Source organism: Mustela lutreola, chromosome 9 (genome assembly GCF_030435805.1).
Source record: "Mustela lutreola isolate mMusLut2 chromosome 9, mMusLut2.pri, whole genome shotgun sequence".
Taxonomy (NCBI): Eukaryota; Metazoa; Chordata; class Mammalia; order Carnivora; family Mustelidae; genus Mustela; species Mustela lutreola.
In genome coordinates this window covers 20246709-20271792 of record NC_081298.1, presented here as the reverse complement: position 1 = coordinate 20271792, position 25084 = coordinate 20246709, and the positions used below count along the sequence as shown (strand labels likewise).

Sequence of the window (25084 nt, the reverse complement as noted above, 5' to 3'; positions counted from 1 at the left end):
GCAGCGTGGCCAGCAGGGGGCGCGCTAGGACGGCGGGGTACGGCCTCTCCGGCTTCAGTTCGGATTGCGGGCCCTGTGCTGCCGCCGCCTCGGGCAGCACCTCCACTAGGGCTCGGCAACCCCTCTCTTGCTGACCCTGAACCGTTCGGGTCTCCGCAGGCCCGCAGCGGGAACTACCGATCGGAGAAGGCGTGGAGTGTCCATGCTGAAATTCCACGCGGCGACCCCCGAAAGCGATGAGACTCGCCCCCCGCCCGCAGGCAGCGCGGAGGCGCCGGGGGTGGGGGTGGGGCCGGGCGGCGGTGCAGCCAATGGCAGGTCAGGGGGCGGAGCCGCGGCGGCGTGCGCTGCGCCGGGACTCCGCCGTTAAGGGTGGCAGCCAATGGGAGGGCCGGGACGCGGGCCGGCTAGATTCAAAGGTGCCTATAAAGCGGCCGACACGCCCGCGCTCGCCCGAACTCGGTGCGGTCGGTCCCGTGCGAGCGCAGCTATGGCTCTGCGCCCCGACGGTCTGGACGAGCTGCCCGCCGCCTGCCTGTCGCCGTGCGGGCCGCCCAACCCGGCCGAGCTGTACAGCGAGGCGCGGCGCCTGGCGCTGGAGGAGCTGGTGGCGGGCGGCCCCGACGCCTTCGAGGCCTTCCTGCGGCGCGAGCGCCTGGGCCGCTTCCTGAACCCCGACGAGGTGCGCGCTATCCTGCGGGCGGCCGAGCGGCCCGGCCAGGAGGGCGCGGCGGCGGGGGCCGAGGACTCCTTCGGCTCGTCGCACGACTGCTCGTCCGGCACCTACTTCCCGGAGCAGTCGGACTTGGAGCCGCCGCTGCTGGAGCTCGGCTGGCCCGCCTTCTACCGGGGCGCCTATCGCGGCGCCACGCGCGTCGAGGCGCACTTCCAGCCCCGCGGCGCGGGCGCCGGCGGCCCCTACGGCTGTAAGGACGCGCTGCGCCAGCAGCTCCGCTCCGCGCGGGAGGTGAGCGGCCGGCCTCGGGTCCCGGGGCGAACGGGAGGCCCTCTCCAGAACGGGAAACAGGCCGGCTGGCAGCGCGGGCCGGGTGGTCCCGGGAGCCCCCGACTCTTCCCGCTCTGCGTGCCTTCCCTCGGATCACAGGGACAGCGGGAGAAGCCTCAGCACCCAAGGATGATAGCTGTGTCCGAGATCCAACTCCTGATAGTCACCTCCCCTGGGGGAGGGGGCCGGAAACACTTTTAGTTCCACGTTTCAGTTAAAACCAAACCAGATTGCTAATTTTCCTGGCCGTCAGCCAACCCTGGATCCCATCTCCTAAGAAGTGCATTCCCTAGGGAAAGATTCCAGCAAGATTGCACTCAGCAACAACTACGGGGTGTTAGGAGTCCGTTATTGCTGGTCACAGCTCTGCGTCTTATGTTGTAGAAAGCAAATACATTCCAGGGGCAAAGTGAGAACCTTGCCCCTTTCCCTCGTGCCGTAGACCAGAGGAGAAATTGCTCTTTCCCTGAATGGGGGGCTGTGTTGGGGTGGGGGGCTGCTCAAGTTTTGGTGCTATTGCCCTCTTAGTGGTGTGGGTTGGGTGGGAAGCTGCTGCAGGGTGCTGGGTACCTAGGGGTTTGGGAGAAAGGATGCAACATACAAGGTGGTGGGGGCTGGGTGGATGTGGTGGCAGACACCTAGTTAGCTGCCACCTTGATTGCTGACTGGCATTGCTCATCTTCCTGGCTGCCGGCTGTGCGAGGGACATGGCAGGTAAAGCCCTAGGCCATGGGTAGACTCAGTAGGGCTGGTACCCGAGTGTGTCTGACTGTGGCTTCTGAAATCTGTGTCAGGTCGGGCTGAAAATTGTCAAGTCCAGGAACAAGGCTCAACTCTCACCAGTGTTCTTGATTGTGGCTGTTCTTCTGACGGTCGGCTTGCATTGGGTAGAGGGTAATGTGGGCTAGTGCCTTGCCTTTGGGGTTGTAGGTGTGGTGGGAAGGCCGCAGTGCTTTGGATATGCTGAAGGTCCTTTTTTTAGAGCAGATCCTTGAGAAAATTAAAAAGACAAAGAAAGGGACGAAGGTGGGGTGCATTTCCGGAGCTCACCTCCAGGAGGAAGGTTTGGGCACTTAGAACTTAAAAGAGTAATTAATGAACATGTCTCCATGAAAGAAAGGGGGGAATTGCCTTAACTTCTTGCCCAGCTCCACTCTATTGGTAGTGGAGGGGCACTGGAGCTGAGGCCAGGGGGAAAACTGTCTATCAAGTCACGTGCTGGCCTTGGAAGGGGCTTGAGGCTGGTGCTTAGACTCCCCTTTGTGCCAGGGGCATCCTGTAATACTGGTGGTCCAAGGTAGGACCTCTTGCCGTGGTCTGTGCGCTACTCCAGCTCCACGCTCATATCTTTAAGATTCCGTCTTGGGAACCTGGGCGATTTTAATGGAGAAAGGGGGTACATTACCTTTACATCTGTTTAGCATTTTCAGTATCTCTTCCAGATGCCACATTGCTTGCTCATTCAGCACCTACTGTGTATCGGGTGCTGTGCCAGGGCCCGGGGCCACAGGTGAAGGACGTGATGCTTACACTTGAGAGTTGACAGTCTGCTGGTGGAATGGATGGGGAGGTTGCTACAGACAGCAGGGGAAGAGTTGAAGAGTCAGGCGAGGCAGTGAACTTGGAGCTGGGTCCAGAAGGATGCCTGGGGCTTGCCAGGCCAGAGGGTAGAGAGCAGGAGGAGGCCACATTAAGCAGAGACCAGGCACTTAACTTGCCCAAGACCACAGTTGGTGGGGCGTGCCGCTGGGCTCCAGCCCATCTGCCTAGCCCCAGAGCCTGTGCTCATAACCGCTGCTGCTTGTGCATTCCCTGCCGTGCGGGAGGACTGGCCCCTTGGCAGGCTTCAACAGGCTGAAAGTTTTTTAAGTTTCTGAAGATTTGGACTGTTTATTTCCATGTTGCCTATCCTATAAACCAGGAAAATGACTAGGGCAGTATTGATACTTCCTGTACTTTTCGAGAAGAAGGCTGGAGTGGTCAGGATACAAGGAACAGGAAATTGGGGTCACTTGGTGCATGGCAGTGTCTAATCCTAGCTCTGTGGTGCGGACGGCTGGTTTTTGGCTGGGTTTTGTCCTCACCTAGACCTCTTGCTGCAGGAAGGTGTCTGGCACAGTTGGCGGGGAGGGGCAGGGCAGGCCAGCGGATGACGAAACAGTGCGGGCGATTCCACCTGCCTTTCCACTCTTGAGTTCTTGTCCCAGGATAGGTGTGCCCGGGGCTGTGCATCTGCAGGCCCTCCATTGGCTCAGTTTCTGGGCGCCTTTCAAAATGTGGGCGTCCTGCCACATGAGTGAGGGACAGCGTCTAAAACACTCACGCGGTACGTGCAGCAGGGCTGGTGAACATGGGCTGATTGCTGACCTGGCGCCCAGCTGAGCTTCGTCACACCCGGGAGAAATCGTGCTCTGGAACTGGAAAACTGAGAGGTTGGCTTCCTAAGGAATTTTTGAGAATAATTTTGAACTGAACAGCATTTGTTTCCCGGACACACCTACCCCCGAGTCTTTCCCTGTGCTGCTGTATTTGTCCATGAATCATTTTGGTCTTTGTCTAGGTTGCCCTGCGAATCCGTGTGTGGCTGGGCTCAGGCCCCCACAAATCAGGCGGGAGTAGAGACCTTCCCTGGAAGTGCTTCTTGCCCTTGATTATTGACCGCTTTCTGTGGTGGCCCTGGGGGTATTTCTGGTGTTTGAATGGCAAAGCTCATTCTGCCAGGAGGGTCCACACTCCTCGGAGGCACTGTTCTCTCCTGCTGCTTCTGTTCTGAAAGAGCTTGTGCTGTGACGCACCCTTGGGCATCCTTTTGATAACTGAGCATTAGTAGAAGCAGGGCTTGTGTTGAGGAAGGGTCCTGCCAGGAGGAGTGGCCACTGAGAAATCGGCTGGAGACCCCTGGCACGCGTGCAGGTGGATCCGAATTAGGGCCCCCCTGATCTTGCGTAATGATCCTCTGGTTATGACAGAATCTGTGCCATGTGATCAGTTCCTGCTCTGGGTGCCCCGGTCAGCCCAGAGCAGGCTCCCTCAACATCACTCCTGTTGATATTTTGGACCAGGTCATTCTTTGTCCTGGAGGACTGACCCTGAGCGGCGTCCCTGGCCTCCCCCACTAGATACCAGAAGCACACAACCCCCTCTCCCAATAGTCAGGGCATTCAAAAGTCTCCCAAGGGGAGATGGGGAGCTATTGCTTAAAGGTTAGAGTTTCTGTTTGGGGTGATGACAGAGTTTTGGAAGCAGATAGTGGTGATGATCACACAATGTTGTGAATGTAATTAATGCCTTTAAAAATACACTTGAAAATAACGAGGGTGGCAGATTTATTACTTATTTTACCAGAATTTAAAGAAATTGCCAAGGGGTACCTGGGTGGCTCAGTCGTTAAGCGCCTGCCTTAGGCTCAGCTCATGATCTCAGGGTTCTGGGAACGAGGCCCGTGCCAGGCTCCCTGCTCAGTGGGGAGCCTGCTTCTACCTCTTTTTTTTTTTTTTTTTTTAAAACCAGCACTTCAAAGATTTTATTTATTTATCAGAGAGAGAGGGGGGGAGAGAGAGAGCACAGGCAGACAGAATGGCAGGCAGAGGCAGAGGGAGAAGCAGGCTCCCCGCTGAGCAAGGAGCCCGATGTGGGACTCGATCCCAGGACGCTGGGATCATGACCCGAGCCGAAGGCAGCTGCCCAACCAACTGAGCCACCCAGGCGTCCCCCTGCTTCTACCTCTTGCTCTGTCTGCTACTTCTGCTTGTAGGCGCATGCGCTCTCTTTCTCTCTGTCAAATAAATATGTGAATAAAATCTTAAAAAGAAAGATAGAAAGAAAGAAATCTCCAAACTTCTCCTGAGGAAGGAAACTGCCCCTGGTTGAGAACCGCTGGCTCAGAAGGCCTAGCTGATGTACAATTTTAGGATGTGCCCCACCAGACAGCTTGGCTGCTTTTTCTCTCTTCTTTTGACTTTATGTGTCACGTGAAGGATTTTGGAATTGTCAGCCAGTTCTTTCTTTCTTTTTTTAAACTGTGGTAAAATACACCACATTTACCATTTTCCCGTGAAGTGCCATTAAGCGTAGTCCCATTGTGCAGCCATCGCCACTGTCTACGCAGAACCGTGTTGTCTTCCCACACGGCAGCTCTGTCCGCATTGCACAGTGACTCCCCCGCCCCCAGCCCTCCGCTGTGTCTGCTTTTATTCCTTCATTCTTTTCACCTGAATTTACCCTTCGACACAACAACTCCACGTCTGTGTGTCTGTCCCAGAGACACGCTGGCAAAAGCATGAATAGACACGTGCTGTAGGCTATTTGTTTGCGGCGGATTTACGGTAGTGAGCGACCGGAGGAGCAGAAGCGGCCCGTCTACAGAGTGGGGTCCCCTGCAGCTCGAAGGAAGGAGCGAGGACCTGTTCTATTTCCTGTGACTTAAGTGTCTGGAGCTGCCCTGGCCAGGAAGGTCACCTTTAGCCGTCTGTGGCTGTTTCAGTTTATATGAATTAAAGTGAAATACGAAAAATTCAGTTCCTCTGTCTCATCAGCTGTATTTCAAGTATTCCGTCTGCACCGGTGGTTAGTGGCTACCAGGTGGATGGCACAGAGCAAGAATGTTTCTGTGCCCTCGAAGGTTCTGTTGATCGGTGCCGCTCTAGAACGCTGTGGATCACATGCTGCTTTTATCTGTCGTTACAGTAAACAGGTGTTACGTGTTTACGGCAAAGAAGTGTGTGCCTGTACACATAGGTGTACTTATTTGTATTTAGGAAAGTGGAGGACCATCCAAGAACGGGTCAAAATCCTTATCGTATGGAGAGAGGAGGAAGGGAAAGGAGGCACGAGGCACGAGGAAGGGAGCTCGGGGACCCTGAGAGCGCCCTGGTTTGTAGAGCGGACTTTGCACCCGGGTAAATGTTTTACCTAAGTATAACAAAAATAACTCAGAACGATGGCCCCCTTCATCCCCCAAACCCTTCTGGATGCTTTTTCTTTCTAAAAGCCCAGATGGCCTAGGTATTTCACGCTGGAACATGACCAAGGAGATACCGCCGCCACCAGGGCCAGCAAGGGGTGGGCACTGCCCCATGCCTTTCCGGACAGGCCTGTGCCACGCTGTAGACCGGAGCCGAAATGGTTAGTTGTAGGAGAGCAGCTAGGCGATGGAGGGAAAACAATACGTACAAGCAAATACAGGGTTCCCTGGGGACAGTTTTACTTTTTGTGTGTGTTGCTAAACCCTGAAGATAATACCAAGTTATTGAAACATTTTTAAAGAAATTTCAAGGATGTGGGGCGCCTGGGTGGCTCAGTGGGTTAAGCCTCTGCCTTCAGCTCAGGTCATGATCTCAGGGTCCTGGGATCGGACCCCACATCGGGCTCTCTGCTCAGCAGGAGGCCTGCTTCCTCCTCTCTCTCTCTCTGTCTGCCTCTCTGCCTACTTGTAATCTCTGTCTGTCAAATAAATAAAATCTTTAAAAAAAAAGAAATTTCAAGGACGTGATTCCCGTTCCGTTACAACCTGTAATGAATGAGGAGAAAAGATGTCTTTTGCTTTGTGAGAAGGTGGGTGTCTGGAACCCCTGGCGGGGGCACTGAGGAACTGAAGGAAAAGGGTCTGAGGCTCACGTGGTGGTGTGGGATGTGCAGCACACGGGCTGTTGGTGACCGCTGGGCAGGCCGAGGCATCTTGGAATGGGCGCAGACCCTGGGTAGAATTCCAGGCATGTTGCACATGTGTCCTTGCTTTCTGGCTGTGGATGGGGAGGGAGGGAAGCTGAGGCACAGTAGGAAAGGGTGATAGATGCGAACATTCTACTTCTTACAGGGCACGAGCTAGAATGAGTGCCCCCCACCCCCCGAGGCTCAGGTGCCTGGTCAGGGCCGGTGGATGGCGCATGAGTCAGACTGCAGAGCTGGAAGGGACCTTGTGTCAGGGCACTGAGCTCAGGTGGAATGACCAGCCCAGGGACAGTGGCTGAATGGGGCTCAGACACACACGCTGCTGTGGGAGGGCTTCTTGTGTGCAGAGAGCTGGCTGGCTCTCTCCGGACCGAACCTGCTGCACACCCTACGGGCCAAGCAGTAGTCTTTGCAGGCATGGAAGGCAGCCGAACTTCGGTAGCTTGCCAGAGGGTCCGTGATGCTCGAAAGTGGAGGAGCTGGCATCCACGCCTCTGCGGTCTGTCCGCACAATGTCTGTGCCCCCAAGGTTTCCTAACTTTGTCCGTTCTGGATTAGTTGGTAGGGCCACCTGCAGTGGGAAGGTATGGATGTGCTAAGGACGACACAAGCTTCCTCAACGTTTGTTCTGTGAACTGTTTCATGTTCCTAGGAATCCCCCTCTGATGGGCTCCATCCCGTGCCCTTTGTAAAACACTCTACCGATCCTTTCAGGAAGTGTTCCAAGCTCTCAGTCCCTTGGACACTGAAACTTGGACTTGTTTGGAATACTGTTTCATCTCACGCTCTTCTGATGGGCGGCTCTTGAGTCGTTCGGGCCTGGGCTGAGATTCCAGCTCCCGCGTTGGCTTAAGTGTGTCACTGGGAACAAGTTACCTAACTGCTCCCAGCTTCATTTTTCTCATCAGGAAATCGGAGATAATTACTGGGGTTTTGACATCTCTAGCTATCTCCTCAGAGCTTTTGTGCAAGAAAGCAGATGGAAAAGCTTCCAGATCGTGTGAGAATGAGTATAAGCAGTCTGTGCTTGTCCCAGAGACCGAGAATAGCACCGCAGTAGCTGTGGATTCACTGGGTCCCTCGGGTTACGTCATCAAAGGGCAGTTGGAGGGACAGGGGAGGGCTGTCACCTTTGAGGATGGCATGGGACTCGACAAAGGTGTGGCTGCTCTAGATGTGGCTGGAGAGACACAGGCACTGTGGGGTACTGGGCGGCAGCTTTTGGCAGCTGGATGTTTCCTCCCCGGGTATCATGTAATGACTGATTCGCACTGAGTTGCAGGTGGGGGTTGACCTTGAACAGACTCTCAAAAGTCACCTCTTGCAGAAATTTCTAGCCCTAAGAGACTGGGCTGGCCCTTTCCAGCACAGGCCAGGATAGGGCAGTGCTCACGGTGATTGTGTGGGGCCTTGGTGGGCATGGGATGCTGCCTTCCAGATGTGTCTCTCCCTTGTGTCATTAAGCATAGTCACATCGCCTGGGATTGGGAACAATGACCGGTTCCAAGTTGTATCCTTCCAGGGCCCAGCAGCCTGCAGGAGGAACACCAGTCCCTGGGATGCGGGTCTGGCCTTGGAAAGCAGGCACTCGGCTGGCCAGTGAAGGAGCCCAGATCATTGCTGAGCTCAGTGAAGAGATGGTCCCTTCAGAAATTGAGAAGCCTCCGGTCTAGTTTAGTCTAGTAGGACTTGATTGCGGGGGGCTAGCGTGGGGAGAGTCTAGGGGCGTGGGGCGGGGTCTCGAAGGCAGGCAGGCTGATCGCTTTCCCACGCAGGCTGTTCCTCCATTGCAAGCCTTCTGCTCTGGCGAGAGAGGAGGGGCTGTTGGGTGCGGGGAAGTTAGAGGAGAAACACCTCCCTCCTCCCTCTAATCACCTAGCGTTCAAATCCGATTATTTGGCACACACACAGGAAAGGCTGGGGCTTTAAAACCAAGCGATGAAATTAAGAGCAGATGAAATACTTACTCACCAGCTAACAAAGGTGGTGTTTGCACGGTCGTTTTGTGAAGGCGTGAATCAAAGTCTAATTTGGCAGGTGCCTTATACTCTGGCCCTGCTCATGGGTCCCTGCCTCCAGCAACCCTATTTTTTTAAATTTTATTTTTAAAAATTTTATTTGTCAGAAAGAGAGCACAGCAAGGGGAGGAGCAGAGGGAGAGAGAGAAGTAGGTTCCCCATTGAGCAAAGAGCCCGATACAAGACTCGATCCCAGGACCCTGGGATCATGACGTGAGCCGAAAGCAGGCACTTAACTGACTGAGCCACCCAGGCGTCCCCCTCCACCCCTCTCTAAGCCGGCCAGCCTGGCAGTGTTGCTTAGTCCCTTCCACGGGCAACTTGCATGCCAGTCCATCAGCCCTGTCCTGCTGGGCTTTGCCCGTGTCTCTCACTAGCCTGGGTTTTTTGAGGACAGGGATTGACCCTAGATTTGTCTTCCCGTAGCTTTCTCTAGTGAGCTCTGCACACAGTCCTAAGTGAGAACATTCACATCCCCTGTGAAGGCCTCCTGATGCCTTCCCGTAGCCTCTCAAGTGCATTGCTTGGTTCCTGTTTGCGTGGAGGTGACTGGGCTTCTGCTTCCCCCCACCGCACCCCTGTCCCCACCTGCATAGCCCATGGCCTGGCTCTTACATGGACCCCCTTCCTTCCCTTCTCTGCAACCCTCAGTGCTTCCTTCCTGGCCCATCGTGGAAGCCTCTGTCACCGATTTTTCTTCCTTCTCCAGTCATTAGCCCTAAACATTGCTGAACCTGAAAAATAATGTCTAAGTGCTTTCTGGGTTGTGGGAACAGGGACGGATCTCCAACCTACACCACACTATCTTCTAGCACCCACTACTCTCCTGTTGGGTTGGCCACTTCAAAGTCCTTACTGTACCTTTTTTTTTTTTTTTTTAAGGTGGTGGGAAGAGTAGAGGGAGAAAGAGAATCTTAGGGCTGGCATGGAGCCTGATGTGGACTCGATCCCACAACCCTGAGATCATGACCTGAGCTGAAATCAAGAGTCGGCCACTCAACCAGCTGAGCCACCCAGGTGCCCCTGGAACTCCTTACTCTTCTTGTTCTTTCTTTCTTTCTTTCTTTCTTTCTTTCTTTCTTTCTTTCTTTCTTTCTTTCTTTCTTTCTTTCTTTCTTTTTTTTAATTTTGTATTCATTTGAGAGAGAAAGAACGTATGAGAGCATGAGCCGGGGCAGAGCAAGAGGGAGAAGCAGACTCCTTGCTTCAGGGAGTCAAACAGGGCTTGACCCCTGGGATCATGACCCGAGCCAAAGGCAGACACTTTGCCAACAGCCACCCGGGCGTCCCCTCCTTACTCTTCTTAAACCTCCCCCTCCATTGCCCCTGTGATGATGACTCTATGGTTGGCCCTCAGGCCCTCCACGACCTGGTTCACATGCGTATGCCTCTCAGCCAGGTCCAGCCACGCTGGCCCCTACCCCGTCATTTCCAGCTTCTTCCTCTGCCACCACCCGGCTTCCTGCTCGAATGCCCTCCTCTTCACTTCTCCCCTGTCCAAATGGGGTCCTTGTTTGTGGTTCAGCTCAAAGGCCTTTTCCTCCAGGAATCCCCCTGTTCTCTGGTGAATGTTAGAGTGCCTGGAGCACGTCCGCCCAGCAAGGGAGGTCTCCTCCTGCTCTCAGTTTCCCCGATGTAACTGCCTCAGCACTCTGCCTGCCTGCATCCCACACCCCACCTCTGCTAGGGGGCTCAGAGCTGGACTCGGTGCCCAGGCCTTTCTGCCTTTTGCGCACTATGTTAGGCGACCTGCATTAGTGGGATGGCTACAACGCCACGTGGGATGCAGAAAGCCTCATGGGAACCCGCAAAGTTCTGATGATGCCACCAGTTCCTAGAGAACACTCATTTTTGGGGTGCCTGGCTGGCTCACTCAGTAGAAAATAACTGTCAATCTTAGGGTTGTGAGTTCAAGTCCCGCGGTGGGCATGGAGCCTACTTTAAAAAAAAGAAAGAAAGAAAAGAAAAAAGAACACTTATTTTTTAAATTATTGTGCCCAGGGGATTTTAGCCAAACCCTCCCTCAAGAGTAGCTCAACAGCTGGGGCTTCATCAACACGGTGGGGTTGGCGGGGCTTGGAGTAGGGAAGGCAGCCAGAGAGAGAAATTGGTCTTCCCAGACTCCTCATACCAGCGAACTTCCTGCGAGCAGTGTTTCGTGGCCCCTCATCCTGGTAGGTGAGACTGGGGTGTTGGAGAAAGACCGCAGACTCTCCTCTTTGTCTCCGTGTTGCTTCTTGAACACCCACCTCCTTTAAGAGGCCGTGACTGTCAGGTGCTGTCTTGAGTCCTCTGGGGCCACAGAGCCAAATCCATCCCACCCCAGGGTCACAACAGAAGTTGGGACACCCATAAATAAATAATCTTCACCTTCAGAAAAGGAGTGAATGTGGCCCTAGGAGACACAAGTTTTCACTGTTGAAGTGAGGAGGAGGGAGACCCCCTTCCCACCCAGGCTGCTCCTAACGGTGGCTCAGGAGCTGTGTCCTTTGTTCCAGGCCCCGGCTCTGGCCTGGTTTTCAGGGGCTTGTGCTAAGCCTGCACATTCTGACACCCCCGCAGCCCGTCGGGACTTCACTCACGTTTCCAGTCTTACACTGCAGAGGGCATGACGAGAGGCTTGGGGCCTGGAGCAGCCTCTCCAGCGGGGAGAGCCAGGAGCTGGCAGGTGCCTCCCTATGTTGAACTGTCTGGACGGCTCCTACTCTGGCCTGAGGAAGGGAATCAACAAAGAGATACTTGAGGGATCTTTTGTACCTTGCACTTCATGTAGCCTCGTCATGTAGTTCTGACGACACGCCTTTTCGCAGACTCAGGACCAGACCTTGCAAATGACTGTAATTTGCCTGGGGCTGCGTGGCCAAGGCAGCTGTGAACTGTGGTCGGATGCTGAGTGTGGGAAGATTAAACAGCAGGCATGAACGGAGCCGAGCTCTTAGGGAGAAGAACGGACTGGGCCAGGGAAGCACAGAGGACTGGCTGGGAGGCAATCGGGAGGTTCAGCTGGGCCAAGTCCAGATGTGTAGGGTACAGCAGCCTGAGTGTCTTTGGAGATGGAGGCGTCCGTGGTTGGGGTCAAACTGATAGCACAGAAGGTGAAGCGGGGGACTGATCCTTCCCGGGCTCTGAGATGGGCTCCCGAGTCTGCGCAGCAAGCTGTAAGCTGGTGTTGCCGGGAGCTGACCTCTCGCTCTTCCCTCCGCTGCCTCACTCTGCAGGTGATCGCCGTGGTGATGGATGTTTTCACAGACATCGACATCTTCAGGGACCTGCAGGAAATAAGTCGGAAACAGGGAGTCGCCGTCTACATCCTTCTGGACCAGGCCCTGCTCTCGCAGTTTCTGGACATGTGCATGGATCTGAAAGTGCACCCCGAGCAGGAGAAGGTTTGTGTTACACGTTTCCAGTCTCCCCGCAATCAGCAGTAATGACCGAGCGACCGAGACCCACGTGGTTTGTACGGTGGTGGGCAGGGGATCCCCATGACAGGAGAGGCAACTGAGGCCATGAGCAAAGCCATTTGCCTAAAGTCTCATGGAAAGGAAATCACAGGAAAGGCAAGCTGGTGCAGTCACTCTGGAAAACTATATGTAGGTACCTCAAAAAGTTAAAGATAGAGCTACCCTGTGACCCAGCAATTGCACTACTGGGTACATGCCCCCAAAATACAAGTGGAGTGATCCAAAGGGGCACTTGCACCCCAATGTTTATAGCAGCAATGTCCACAATAGCCAAACTATGGAAGGAACCTAGATGTCCATCAACAGATGAATGGATAAAGAAGATGTGGTAGATACACACACACACACACACACACACACACACACACACACAGAGGCGTATTAGCCATCAAAAAGAATGCCATTTACAACAATGTGGATGGAACTGGAGGGTGTTATGTTAAGCGAAATAGATCAATCAGAGAAAGAAAGCTATCATATAATTTCACTCATGTGGGATTTAAGAAACAAAAACAGAGGAACGTAGAGGAAGGGAGGGAAAAATAAGACGAAACCAGAAAGGGAGACAAACCATAAGGGACTCTTAGTCACAGAAGACAGACAGAGGGTCGCTGGAGGGGAGTGGGGCAGGGGGACAGGGTGGCTGGGGATGGATGTTAAGGAGGACATGATGTGATGCACACTGGGTGTTACGTAAGACTGATGAGTCCTTGACCTCTACCTCTGAAACTATACTAGCTATTATCCATGTTAATGGAATTTAAATAAATAAAAAAATAAATCACTACCATGACTAGGGAAAAAATAAAAAGAAACCACAGAGTCAGGACTCAGACCTCGGCTGGCCTCTTGTGTCGTGCTCCCTCCTAAGTGGGAGCTCAACTCTTGGCAGCAGGAAGCTACCTTGCGGCTTTTGTCGGTAGCACCGGCAGGCCCACCGCCGACAGGGCCCCTGCTCTCTCCTGGGCACTGCTCTGTCCTGTCCTAGCCTCCTGACAAATGTGAGGCAACTCAGTCCTCACCACAGCCCTGTCTCAGCTCCCAGGAGGTGGCACAGAGAGCCCAGCACTTGCCAGTCGAAAGGAGTGGGCCAGGGGTGTGACTCCCGTTCATGCACCTGCCTGCCCCAGCCGGGCTACTCCTGATCCCCGTCACGTGCTGCCTCTCGGGTGTCATTTTTCTTTTTTTTTCTAAGATTTTATTTATTTATTAGAGACAGATTGAGAGAGAAAGAGCACAAGTGGGGGTGGAGGCAAAGGGAGAAGCAGACTCCCCACTGAGCAGGGAGCCCCACACGGGGCTCAATTCCCACACTCTGGGATCATGACCTGAGCTACCCAGGTGCCCCTCGGTTCTCGTTCTTATAAAATAAGGCTTTTTATGTCCTTTGCTCTGAGCCTGGAAGTAATTTGAGCTCAAGTATTTAAATGTAAGGTGACATGAGTCAGCTAGCTGATTCTCTGTAGTGGGAGGCAAGAAAAATCCTATTTGTCATTCATCTTTTTAAATCAAGCATCTTAGTGTGAGCCGTGAGCTTTGGGACTTAATTCATCCACTTGGTTAATTACCTATGTGCAGACCTTGTCTGAGCCACTTACTGTTCTAAGTGCTGGGAAGAAAGCAGTAAACAAACTGAACTAGGAATTTGGGCTTTGGTACCGTAGGCTTCGTGCATAGTGGACATCAGCTTACCACCTTCTGATTATCAAGTCACTTGGTCTACAAAACTTGGCCTTTTAACTTCCCCCACAGAGTTCCCGGCGGTGGTTTTCCCTAATGAGGATCAGGATTGGGTTTAATTAGGTAGTTACAAAGCACATTCGTGTTGGAGGTAGAATTGGAGTTTGAACCAGCCACATGACCCAGCAGCTGCTGAAACAGGAGGTCAGGGAGGCACTGGGTTGCCTTGGGTTGTCGTGTCTCCTTAGCATCCTCTCGTCTGCAACGGTTCCTCTGTCTTCCTTTGACTTTTAGAGTCTTGATGCTTTTGAAGAACACTAGCCAGTTTTTTGTAGAACTTGGGTTTGTCTGATGTTGCCTCATGGCCAAGGTCAGATTATGTGTTTTGGTCAGACCACAGAAGTGATGCTATGTCATACCAGAGTGTGTCCTTCACACTACGTGAAGGATAGTGTCCTTCATAGTGTCCTTCACCCGGCTTCCCCCCCGGGGTTCCATCTTGAGTAACTTAGAGTACAAAGTCAAAGCCCGGAAATGGGGATCGTACAACGTGTGCCTGTAGTTCTGTGCCATTTCATCTCATGTGGACATATGTGTACCCACCACTGCCATCACAATACAGAACTGTCCTACTGCCGTCGGGATACAGGACTGTTCTGTCACAGTGATCTCCCTCTTGCTACCATTATGGTCCCATCTGCTCCCCTCTCTGTGCCCTCCTCCCGATTTTTAACCCCTGGCAACCAGTAATTTGCTCCCCGTGTCTCTAATTTTGTCATTTAGAGCATGGTCTATAAATGGAATCATACAGCGTGTGACTTTTTTAAAGATTCATTTATATATTTTAGAGAAAGGATGCTCGCACGTGGCGCAAACCAGACGGGGGAGGGGTAGAAGGTGAGGGAGAGAGAGACCCTGAGGCAGTCCGCCCTCAGGACAGAGCCGGATATGGGGCTCGATCTCACGACCCTGAGATCATGACCTGTGTCGAAACCAAGGGTTGGCCACTTAACTGACTGTGCCGCCCAGGCACCTGGTCCATGACCTTTTGAGATTGGCTTTTTTCATGCCGCACAACGCCCTTCATATCCGCCCCAATTGTTGTGTGTGACCACAGTTTGTTGTTTCTCCTGTTGAGTCATGTCATGTGATATGGCTGTCCCATGGTTTGTTTGACCCGTCACCCACTGAAGGGCTTCAGGGCGGTGTCCAGTTTTGTGCTATTATGAAGAAAGTTGCTATGAATCTTTGTGCACAGGTTTCTGTGTGGATGTAGGGTTTTTACTCCTAGTCCTTAAAGGTAAGGAACATGCCTATTATCTGTGTTGTCTCAAGGCTCAGCACATCCTGGGGACTTTGTGGAATGAAGGAGAGAATTGAACCTATTTGAATCATGTAAGATTTCTTTTTTTTTTTTTTTTTTTTTTAAGATTTTATTTGACACAGAGAGAGAGTACACAAGCAGGGGGAGCAGCAGGCAGAGGGAGAGAGGGAAGCAGGCGCCCCACTGAGCAGAGTGCCCAATGCAGGACTCGATCCCAGGACCTTGGGATCATGGCCTTAGTGGAAGGCAGATGCTTAACTGACTGAGACACTAAGGCACCCTCATGTGAGATTTCTAAAAGTATATAGATCACCCAGTGCTGATTTGCCCCAAAGAATGCAGATGCTCTTAGTACTGTACAAACCACTGGATGTAGGTTTCCAGGTGTCATTTTACAAGGAGAGTTATGCCCACATATGCACCATGGGGTCCCAGTATACTGGTGCTCTTCTGGTAAATTCGTTCTTATAAGAGATATGACATTGCTGATTTAGCCCCATGGGATATGCGTGTTTCAGCCTCAGAAGTCCCGTGTTAGAGAAGGCTTGTCCTGTTCTCCTTACTCGGGATGTGGGGTAAGTGAGGATGGGCGATATTACTCATTACCAGTGCTGTTAAATAAAAGAGTAGGAGAAATAGCAGCCTCGCTTCTTTAAGCCTTTGTTTAAATGATATCTATTACTAGCATGTTTTCTTTGATCATTTTATCCCCTGCATTTTGTTTCAAAATCATTTCTTGGTTTCTGTTGTGTCCTGTCACCAACAGTGAGTCTTCTTTTCGAACACGTACGTGTGCCCCTGAACCAAGAGTCTCAGAATTCAGTGTGAGCAAAGGGCACACCAGAAAGACGGACTCACTGAAGTCGCATTCCTTGAATCCTGAACGCTGCAGGCTTCCGGGTCCCGTACGCTGTTCCCGACGGGGCCCGGGGACCCCTTCTTTGCCAATTAGCGTGCCTGTCTGGGAATCGTAAACCAAGCCCTCTTTATCATTTGCTCACTGGACTCTTTGTTTCTTTTTTCTCCTGTTCCCTGCTGACAGCTGATGACCATTCGGACCATTACCGGAAATACTTACTATGCAAGGTCAGGAACTAAGATAGTTGGGCAGGTTCACGAGAAGTTCACACTGATTGATGGCATTCGAGTGGCTACAGGCTCCTATAGGTAAGTCTCTAGCCTGCCCACATATGCTACTCTAGCCTTTGTAGATGGTGCATGCTATTTAAGGTAAAAGCTGCTTTTTCCTCGCAATGTGAGCCTTGGTGGCCAAGCATCCGAGAGTTGTGCATCTGTGGGTGTGATTACATCAGTCAGAACCTCCTTCTGCAGGGGGTGGTCAGGGTGCAGGGTCACCTCCCCTGCCCTATGGGCCACAAAACCAAAGTGCAGATGTTGAAACTTGCTTAGAGACCCCCAGGGAAAGAGTCCGTAATTCTAACCTCAGCCAGGTCTTCAGCGACTGAACCGGGAGTTACCAGTGACAGGAAAAAACTCAAATCCTGTTCCTTGGGGCCTTTGACCTCCCCCTGTCCCTCCTCCCAGCCGCTCATTTGCAGGTAAGGGTGGTCACAGGCCTTGGCGTCAGTGTGGAGGGCAGAGCCGAAGCTCTTACCTTGTGCTTAACACCTTCACCTTCCTTTAAGCCTTTTAACCTAGTGCTTTAGTCTAGAAAGTCCTGGTCCCTATTTCTGGCCCCACCTTTGGAGTCTCTCCTTGGCAGTGGCACCTTATGGTAGGATGCCGGGTTGTTGAAGAGGGTGGAGATGATGAGCGGTTGACACAGATCTCCGGAAGTTAAGCTACACCGTGTTTATTGAGGTGGCCCTGATGGTGGTGTGTCTGTGCGTTAGAATGGTGGTATGCACAAGGTATGTCGTGAGCTTAAAAAAGAGAGACTCCTTTTTGAAGACACATGCATCTCTGGGTGATAAGCCCGTGTCAGCCCACGGTAAAGTTGGACACGGAAAGGGTGGTAGCTGAAGTGGTGAGATCAAGAAACTCACGATGCCCGTCTTCGCAGACAGCACCGTCGCTGCTCAGAACAAAACTCGTGCTCTTCCTTGAGACCTCCTTTCACGAGACGTTTATAAATAACTGGAGAAAACTGCATTTTCATCCAAAATAGGTTTCATCTATATTATACAAACTTAGTCTCAAATGGTTTTTGGCTCTTCTAAAACATAAGATATAAAAATTACATGACTCTGTCTAAAAAAAAAATAATATGCTACCATTGAGGATAAGGGTGAGGAAGATGGCTTCTATTTATTGAGGACATTTCATAATCCTGGTGTTAGGTAGTTTTCTTGTGTGCATGATTGAGGGTTTTCAATATCAACCCTCATAGAGGGTTTCCAAAAGAATCCTTCTTCTCAGACGGCAGTTCTCAAGGTAGAATTTGCATCAGGAGGGATTCTAGGTTGCCAGAGACAGAGCTGACATTATGTTTTATGATCTCATTTAAAATATCCTGTTCTTGGGATGCCTGGGTGATTCAGTCATTAAGCGTCTGCTTTTGGCTCAGGTCATGATTCCAGGGTTCTGGGATCAAGTCCCACATCTGGCTCAAGCAGGGAGCCTGCATCTCTGCCTGCTGTTCCCCCTGCTTGTGCTCTCTCTCTGGCAAATAAATAAAAGAAATCTTCAGAAAAATTAAAAAAAAAAATCCTATTCTTGATGTAAACTTCTTTATCAGTGGGATGACTGTGAGTGCAGAAAGCAGGCTCAAACTACTTTATGCAAAATAGAATTATTGAGTCCCATAACTTGAAAGTGTAGAAAGGTGCATTGGTTTTTAGCTCGTCTTGACCTGGAGGGCATATATTTATCAGAATATTGTCCCCTGGTTCTGCTTTTCTCTAGCTGATCTTTATTCTCAGTCAGGCTTATTCCTTTGAAGGTGAGGATCCAGGCTTCCTTACGCAGCTGTTAGTAGTTGTCTCAGAGAGCCTTTCTGTTTGCGCTGACATCATCCTTGAAAAATTACTTGGTCCTCACTAGGTCACATGCCCACCCTGGGTAGATCCCTGACCCAATGTGCTCAGAGCAACAGCATCATCCTCAGAATGACAATACGGTCTCCCTTTGAAAATGGCGGTATCAGAGGAGCAGAGCACCAGCAGTATTTAAGGACGGGGGTCTAGTCTAGGGTCTCCCACTAGCTTCCCACCGTGACATCACTAGCTACTTTCTGCACTTCTAAAATGAGGGCCCTGGCCTAAATATTTTTAAAGCCCCTTCTAGTTTTTAAGAACTCTGAGGCTGCAGAGATGTAGGTCTTAGTGCCTTTTCACTTCTCATAATGCACACACGTGTTATACACCGGGGTGAGGCTGGTTGAATTTACACTGCGCGGGGGTTATGCTGTCGCCAGAGCTGTGACTCCTGGACCAGAATATCTGGGCTTTATCATTGAGTTTGACAGTAAACAGTGAGGAGATTGCTCGCCCTTACCAGCTTCTCTTTGTTTGTTTTTAATCCTTAAGTTTTACATGGACGGATGGCAAATTAAATAGCAGTAACTTGGTCATACTGTCTGGCCAAGTGGTTGAACACTTTGATCTGGAGTTCCGGATCCTGTATGCACAGTCGAAGCCCATCAGCTCCAAGCTGCTGTCCAACTTCCGGATCAGCGGCAAGTTTGACCATCTGATCGACCCAAAGCCCCTGTCTAAGGAGCTCACGTTGGGCAGCCTGCTGCGCCTACGGCTGGCCCGGCTCTCAAGCACCCCCAAGAAGGCTGAGCTGGGGTGCGAGGTGCCCGCTGAGGGTGGGGCAGAGGCCAAGCGCTGTGACTCCGAGTCCTCCACCGTCAGTGATGAGAACGACTTCAACAGCCACAGGGACAAACCAGACAGCAGGACGATGACCGATGCCACGACTCAGACAGAGCTGGGAGAGGAGGTGCCAGCAGTGAGTGTGAGTGATGCGGGGACTCAGGCCAGTGCTCCTACGGCCTGTGCTGGGACCCAGACCGCAGTCACCACCAGGGCGGCGAGCTCCCAAACCGTGGTTCGGTCCACATCGGCCACCACCCAGACTGATGTGGACGAGAACGTTCTCTTTTCTCAGGGCTCCCAGTCTAAAGAAGGTTCACCGGTGTCCAGGATGTCTGTGTCGAGATCTCCCAGTTTAAGGTCTTCCTCCTCTCTGTCCTCTCAGGGCTCTGTGGCAAGCTCCCTGGGCTCCCAGGCTTCGGGCAGGGCCACTGACTTTGTCCCTGCTGGACATGCCAAGTTCTGGGGCACCCCCCACTTGGATCTGGGTTTGAGAGACTCCTTTAGGAACTTGAACCAAGAGCGCCAGTTTCACTTTGCCGGCATCAGGTCCAGGCTCAACCACATGCTGGCCATGCTGTCCAGGAGAACGTTCCTGACTGAGAACTACCTCGGTTTTCATCCCGGGAATGTCACCAGAGCCTCAGTGAATATGCTGGCTGTGAGAGATATCACACTGTATCCCTCCTACCAGTGACCGCTCGGCATTCAGTGCCGTGCTCCGAGTGCCCTGCTTTGCAGCTTGTTCACCTGACCTCTGGTCACCTCGATTTTCTCTGACTTCTAGAAACTTCACATTGTTCTCCATGCCTTTATCTTATTTTTGTCATGTATAAACCAGGTGTTGCTTTTATGGTTGAAACACTACGGGTACAGTTTCTTTGCACGACTTGAGTATTGGTATCTCTTAAAGAGAGCATTTGGGGGGGGTCTCAGGCTAATTCAGGTAAGAGAGAAAAATACGTTTTGTGTTTTTCGAGATATGTGTCATCTTCAGTTTTAGAGATTTGAACAACTAGTTTTTATGATCAAAATCCTGTTGAGAAGAAATTTTCTTAACGTCTGTCTCTTCTTTCGGATATCTGTGTTCTTAGCATTAAATAAATATAAACAACTTTTGTGTGGTGTTTGCTCAAGTATTATTTTTCCCCTCTGGCACTTTTCTCTTCAACCCTAGGTGTGTCTCACAAGTAAATGCACAGAATAGCTCTTTTCGGAAGTTTTCTTTCTTTTTCCTCTCTCCTTCCTTCCTTTCTTTCCTTTCTCTTTCTTTCGTGTTGGGATGGGGAAGAAGTAGATGATCCAGACTGTTAAAAGAGAAAATATCCACTTAAAAGTTCGAAAACGTAAAGTAAGTGTCAGGGTCGTGGCCTCGTTAGTGACATGAATGTCAGTGTTCCTATCTGTACCGTATGAAGGAGGGAACTTGCCAGGAACCGCAGGTCTTTTCACATGCTCTGCTCGTCTTTTCTTCAAAGAAAAAGCTTGAGCTATTTAGACCAGGAGCTTGGTTCTCTGCTGCTCTGCCAAAGGTGGCCTTCGTGCGCCTTCCTGGATTCATCCCTGGTATTCACTCTGGCGGCCCCACGGGCCTAATTTCATCAGATGGGTGTACTGACAATGATTTCACAATCGCATATCCTAGAGTAGGGGCAGAAGAGGACACTGACAATTATCCCAGATTCCTGCTCTGGTAGCAGGCCATGCAGCTGGTTTCTATACCTTGCTCATCAGGATTGGTATGGCTGTGGAATTCTGTTTTTGTCCAGTGTCATGTGTATGGACAGACCAGGGCAAGAGAATTAAAGGGTGGCCTCCTCCTGAATTGGCCAAAGCAAGAGTGATCTGTCATGGGGGAGGGCGTCATCTGCTGCTGAGGACTGGATTGTGAGCGTGCCTGTGGCTGTGGGTTTTCATGCATGCGCTGTGTGGTCCACAGGCTGGTTATTTGCTGGGTTCGTGCCTTAACCTGGGCTGTGAAGCTGGCCAGACAACTGGTTCATGTCTGGTTCTAAACAAATCGGGCCTAAGCCTCACACAAACGTTCTGTTGGTGATTTAGATCATTTCCTATGTTGTGTCTTTGACCCTCACAACAAGGTCGGGCTGGGACAGCTGTTATTCCCAATAATCAAGCAAAGAAACAGAAGCTCAGATGAAGTGGCATATCATTCCAGGGCATAGCTGGTCGAGATGAAGTCTGAGGACCGACAACCTGCATCAGGGTGAGCTGGGTCCTTGTTTACAATGTCTGTTATTGGCCTTGCTCCCAGCGCAGGGGAGGGTGAGTAGGGCAGATTATTTGGTTCAAAAATGTTGGTTGCCCCTTCCTGGGAGAGAATTATTACTTCCTTATAAGTCCAATGTCAGACTTAGCCACTGCAAACCAGGCTGTAAATATTTCAGTACATAGCTGTGAAAGATCGAAACAAAACAAAAAACAACTCAATTTGAAAAACAACCACAACACCATGATCCTGCCCAAACAGCTTTAATGAAAATCTCCCAGTATCATCAGATAGTGTTGAAATCCAGTTGTCTTGTTTTCTCCACACTAATTTGAATGAAAGATCGAAAGAGTAGCAAGGTCAACCCGATCAGACTGCAGGGTCGATGTCCCTTCAAAACACTGGAGAAGTCACAGCCGGAGAGCCGGTCACCCCACCCCTGTCAGCAGTTGGACTGGGGAGTATTTTACTAAGGGAACTTGAGGTGACTTACAAGAAAACCCAAGGTACAAGGTCATGTAAAGGAAGAGTTACACAGAAGAAGCCCAAGGCCAGAGTGGAATGAAGCTACACGTGCAGGCCACAGCGACCAGCACACTCGCTTTGGTGGACCGCACATTTCTCTTCAAGCTTCTCAGTAGACGAGGCAAAGAAACCTGGTCAGATTCACCATATGCAGTGTCCAGAAGGTTAAATCCAGGTACAGGAAGAATTCTTGGTACTAAGATCAGGTAAAGATTTTTTCACAGGGATCCTCCCATTAAGAAGATACTATGGAGGTCCGAAAAGACTGCACCACATGACCTCGGGTCATGATTCGTGTCTCACGTTGGGTGTAGAGATTTAAATAAACTTGGAAAGAAATAAAGGTGATACTGTGAGGTATTCAGATGGAAACCTCCTGATGATAAACCCTATGACAAATACTCTGAGGTGGGCCCGGACACTGAACCCACCAGGACAGTGGTCTAAAGCTACAGATTCTGGGCATGGACTGTATATCTTATGTGGAATATGTTCCCATAAATATTATTATGCTAGTTTCACTGGTATCTCACGTCTAGAAAGATGCCCCAGCTTGCCTGGCAGAGTGAGGACCCCGTTTCAGTCAGAGCAGTGTCCTGTTTGAACAATAAATCACACTATCATCCGATCTTGAAAGCATCTGGCAGGGCTGAGGCCGTCCCCAACTCATCATCTGCACGGATGGGCCTTGTTCCTCAGACAGACATGACAGAGACTCCCCTGCTAGCTGAGTCTCTCCTGGTGGATCTCCACACCTCTGTACCCAAATCCCTGGAGCTAAGTAACACTTTTGCTTACGCTAATACATGTGTGAACTTGCTCATTTGTGTGCAAGCCAACAAACCAGACAGGTTTACAGCTGTTACAAGTTGCAGAGGGCCACACCTAGACCCAGGGGGACATCCCAGCATCGTGCAATTCGGCCAAGGACTACCTCTTTTCAGGCTAGAGGCTAGTTAGCTCTCTCTCATTTGGCTTCATGGAGGAGAGACCCAAGGGCAGTTAGGACTCTTCTCAGGAAGCCAAGAGTTCTAGCGCATGACTCTTGGGAGGGTGGCATGGACATCTGTTATTTTCGCTTCCTTCATTCCATCTCTGCTAACTTCACTCTGAGATTTCCCCCTGAGGTACCATTCTGTTTCCAACTTTTAGTCCACATCGTTCTGGGGAAGCTGACCACATCTGACTTGGGGTAGAGTGTGTGACCTAGGTTTAAGCCGGTCAGTACATCCTATTCCATGGCCCTGATGATCAATTCAGGGATGGAGAATGAAAAAAAAAAAAAAAAAAATATATATATATATATATATATATATATAGATATATATTCAGATACTTTTGCCAGGGTTTTTTGGAAAGAGGCTTAAAGCTAACTAAGGACATGGTGCGTGAGCTAACAGCCATGTGACACTCATGTCAGGAGAAAGCAGAATGTTATATTCAGAAGTAAGTTCTGGGGGTGCCTGGGTGGCTCAGTTGGTTGGACGAATGCCTTCAGCTCAGGTCATGATCCTGGAGTCCCGGGATCGAGTCCCGCATCAGGCTCCCAGCTCCATGGGGGGTCTGCTTCTCCCTCTGACCTTCTCGCTCATGCTCTCTCTCACTGTCTCTCTCTCAAATAAATAAATAAATCTTAAAAATAAAGAAGTCAGTCCTGATTATGTCCTATGTGACCCGCGCAGCTGTGTCTCAAGCCTGAACTACTCTTGGGTTTTTTGAATTAATTAACTTTTTGCATAAGAGAGAATGCTCTGGGTTTTCTAGCACTTATTGCATAAAAGCCTTAACTAGTACAACGATGAAAACCCCTAAATCCTATGCCTCCTAAACATGGCCAAGATGGTTGGACTGGAAATGTTTCAAAGTAGAAAGGAACAATTTACCATAGGCACAGAAAAACTTAACATATTCATGAAACAAAATTTTGAGGAGTATTATCTTTCTGAAATACCAATTATCATGCAGAAGTTGAAAAATATAACCCTGTGTAACAAAATGTTCAAACTTTCACGGAATTGTTGGCAATGAAGTAAATAAATTATGCTTGCCATCTCAAGAAACACGTTTTAATTTTAGAGTAGCTATTTAAGGCCAGTCTTTCCAAAAATAGTTAATTAGGAAGGATAAGACAAGTCTATTAAGACCACTCCTAGTTTGTGACAATAAAACCACACCATCAGCATCCAGATTATTACTTAGGTGTTTTCTCTAATAAAAGAATGTGAAAGCAAAATGACCCATTAGGGACAGTCAGGCTTTGAGAACTTTCTGAGGCGGATGAACTAATTCTTGTCTAGGAGAGCTAAATAAGCTCTGATGATTTTAAATGGCTTATGTGGGTGAAAACCATTGGCTTGGGAATTAGAAAGCCTGAATTCTAGTTTCAGTTCTGATACTAACATTAGCTCATTGAGTGTGACCAAGTCCTTTTAATCTCCATGAACCAAAGTTTTTTTCTCCCATAAAACAAGGAATTTAGGCTAGAGGTTGACTGAAGTCTCCTCTGACTTTAAGTTTATGATCCAGTAATTTGAGCATGGCCAGTGTACCATCTCTCTGTAAACAGGAAGACTTCTTCACGTAAATCAGAGTAATTTATAAAATATAGAAATTATAAAAAGTGGCATTTATTTCATTTTCCCTTGTATTCATGTATAAACCCCATTTTCTATACTTCAGCTGTTAGTGAAAATAAGATAAAACAAGGAAGGATCAGTGCCATGCAGAATTAAAACTAAGTAGAAAGCATGGTGTTTTCCTGTACTTTATTCAACAGGTACTTAGTATCGGGCTCTGAGTACGAATGTGAATTTGTCCTTAAGAAGCTCCCCATGTTAATAGCGGAGGCAGATTAACTATAGTTCAACTAAACGGTACCACAAAAATGAGCAAACAGGCTCTGAGTTTGTGTACAGAGGGGGGATGCTTAAGCCAGTGAATTTAGAGTACACTTAGAGCCGGCCCATATAAAGATATTTTAAAGATGAGTGAAGATTTCTTGGCAGAGAGGTTATCATGTATTGAGCCCTATATTTATTATTATGGAAATAAAGGGGGATATTTGGAAAATGAATGCATCCCTGTAAATTTGATTTTTCCCCCCTGGTGGATTTGCCCTACTTAAGTTAAGGAGAGTTAACATTGACTGAATGCTTATGTCTTACATTGTTAGGTGTTTTACATGTTACCTCATTTAACAGAACCTTTGAAGACCGCATTTTACAACTAAGATTAGATGACAGCTAGGCCTGACGAAATAGCAAAGTTAGGATTCCCAGTCCCCTCTCCTTATCTTCAAGGCTCTTGATCTTTCCAGGGTATGCCATTTCTTACAACGAATGCAGAATTTTCGTCACAGCTCTAAAAACGCGTAAATTCTGAAGCCTCTCCCTTC

The 25084-nt window shown here is 50.2% G+C and overlaps 1 protein-coding gene across 1 annotated transcript; it reads left to right on the top strand.

The window, feature by feature from the left end:
- The first annotated feature begins 437 nt into the window (after positions 1-437).
- On the top strand, positions 438-20077 carry FAM83D (family with sequence similarity 83 member D). Its single transcript, XM_059133679.1, has 4 exons — positions 438-967; positions 11913-12080; positions 16202-16326; positions 18648-20077. The coding sequence occupies exons 1-4, from the start codon at positions 491-493 to the stop codon at positions 19633-19635; spliced, it is 1758 nt and encodes a 585-aa protein (XP_058989662.1). The 5' UTR covers positions 438-490; the 3' UTR covers positions 19636-20077.
- Positions 20078-25084: the final 5007 nt, after the last annotated feature.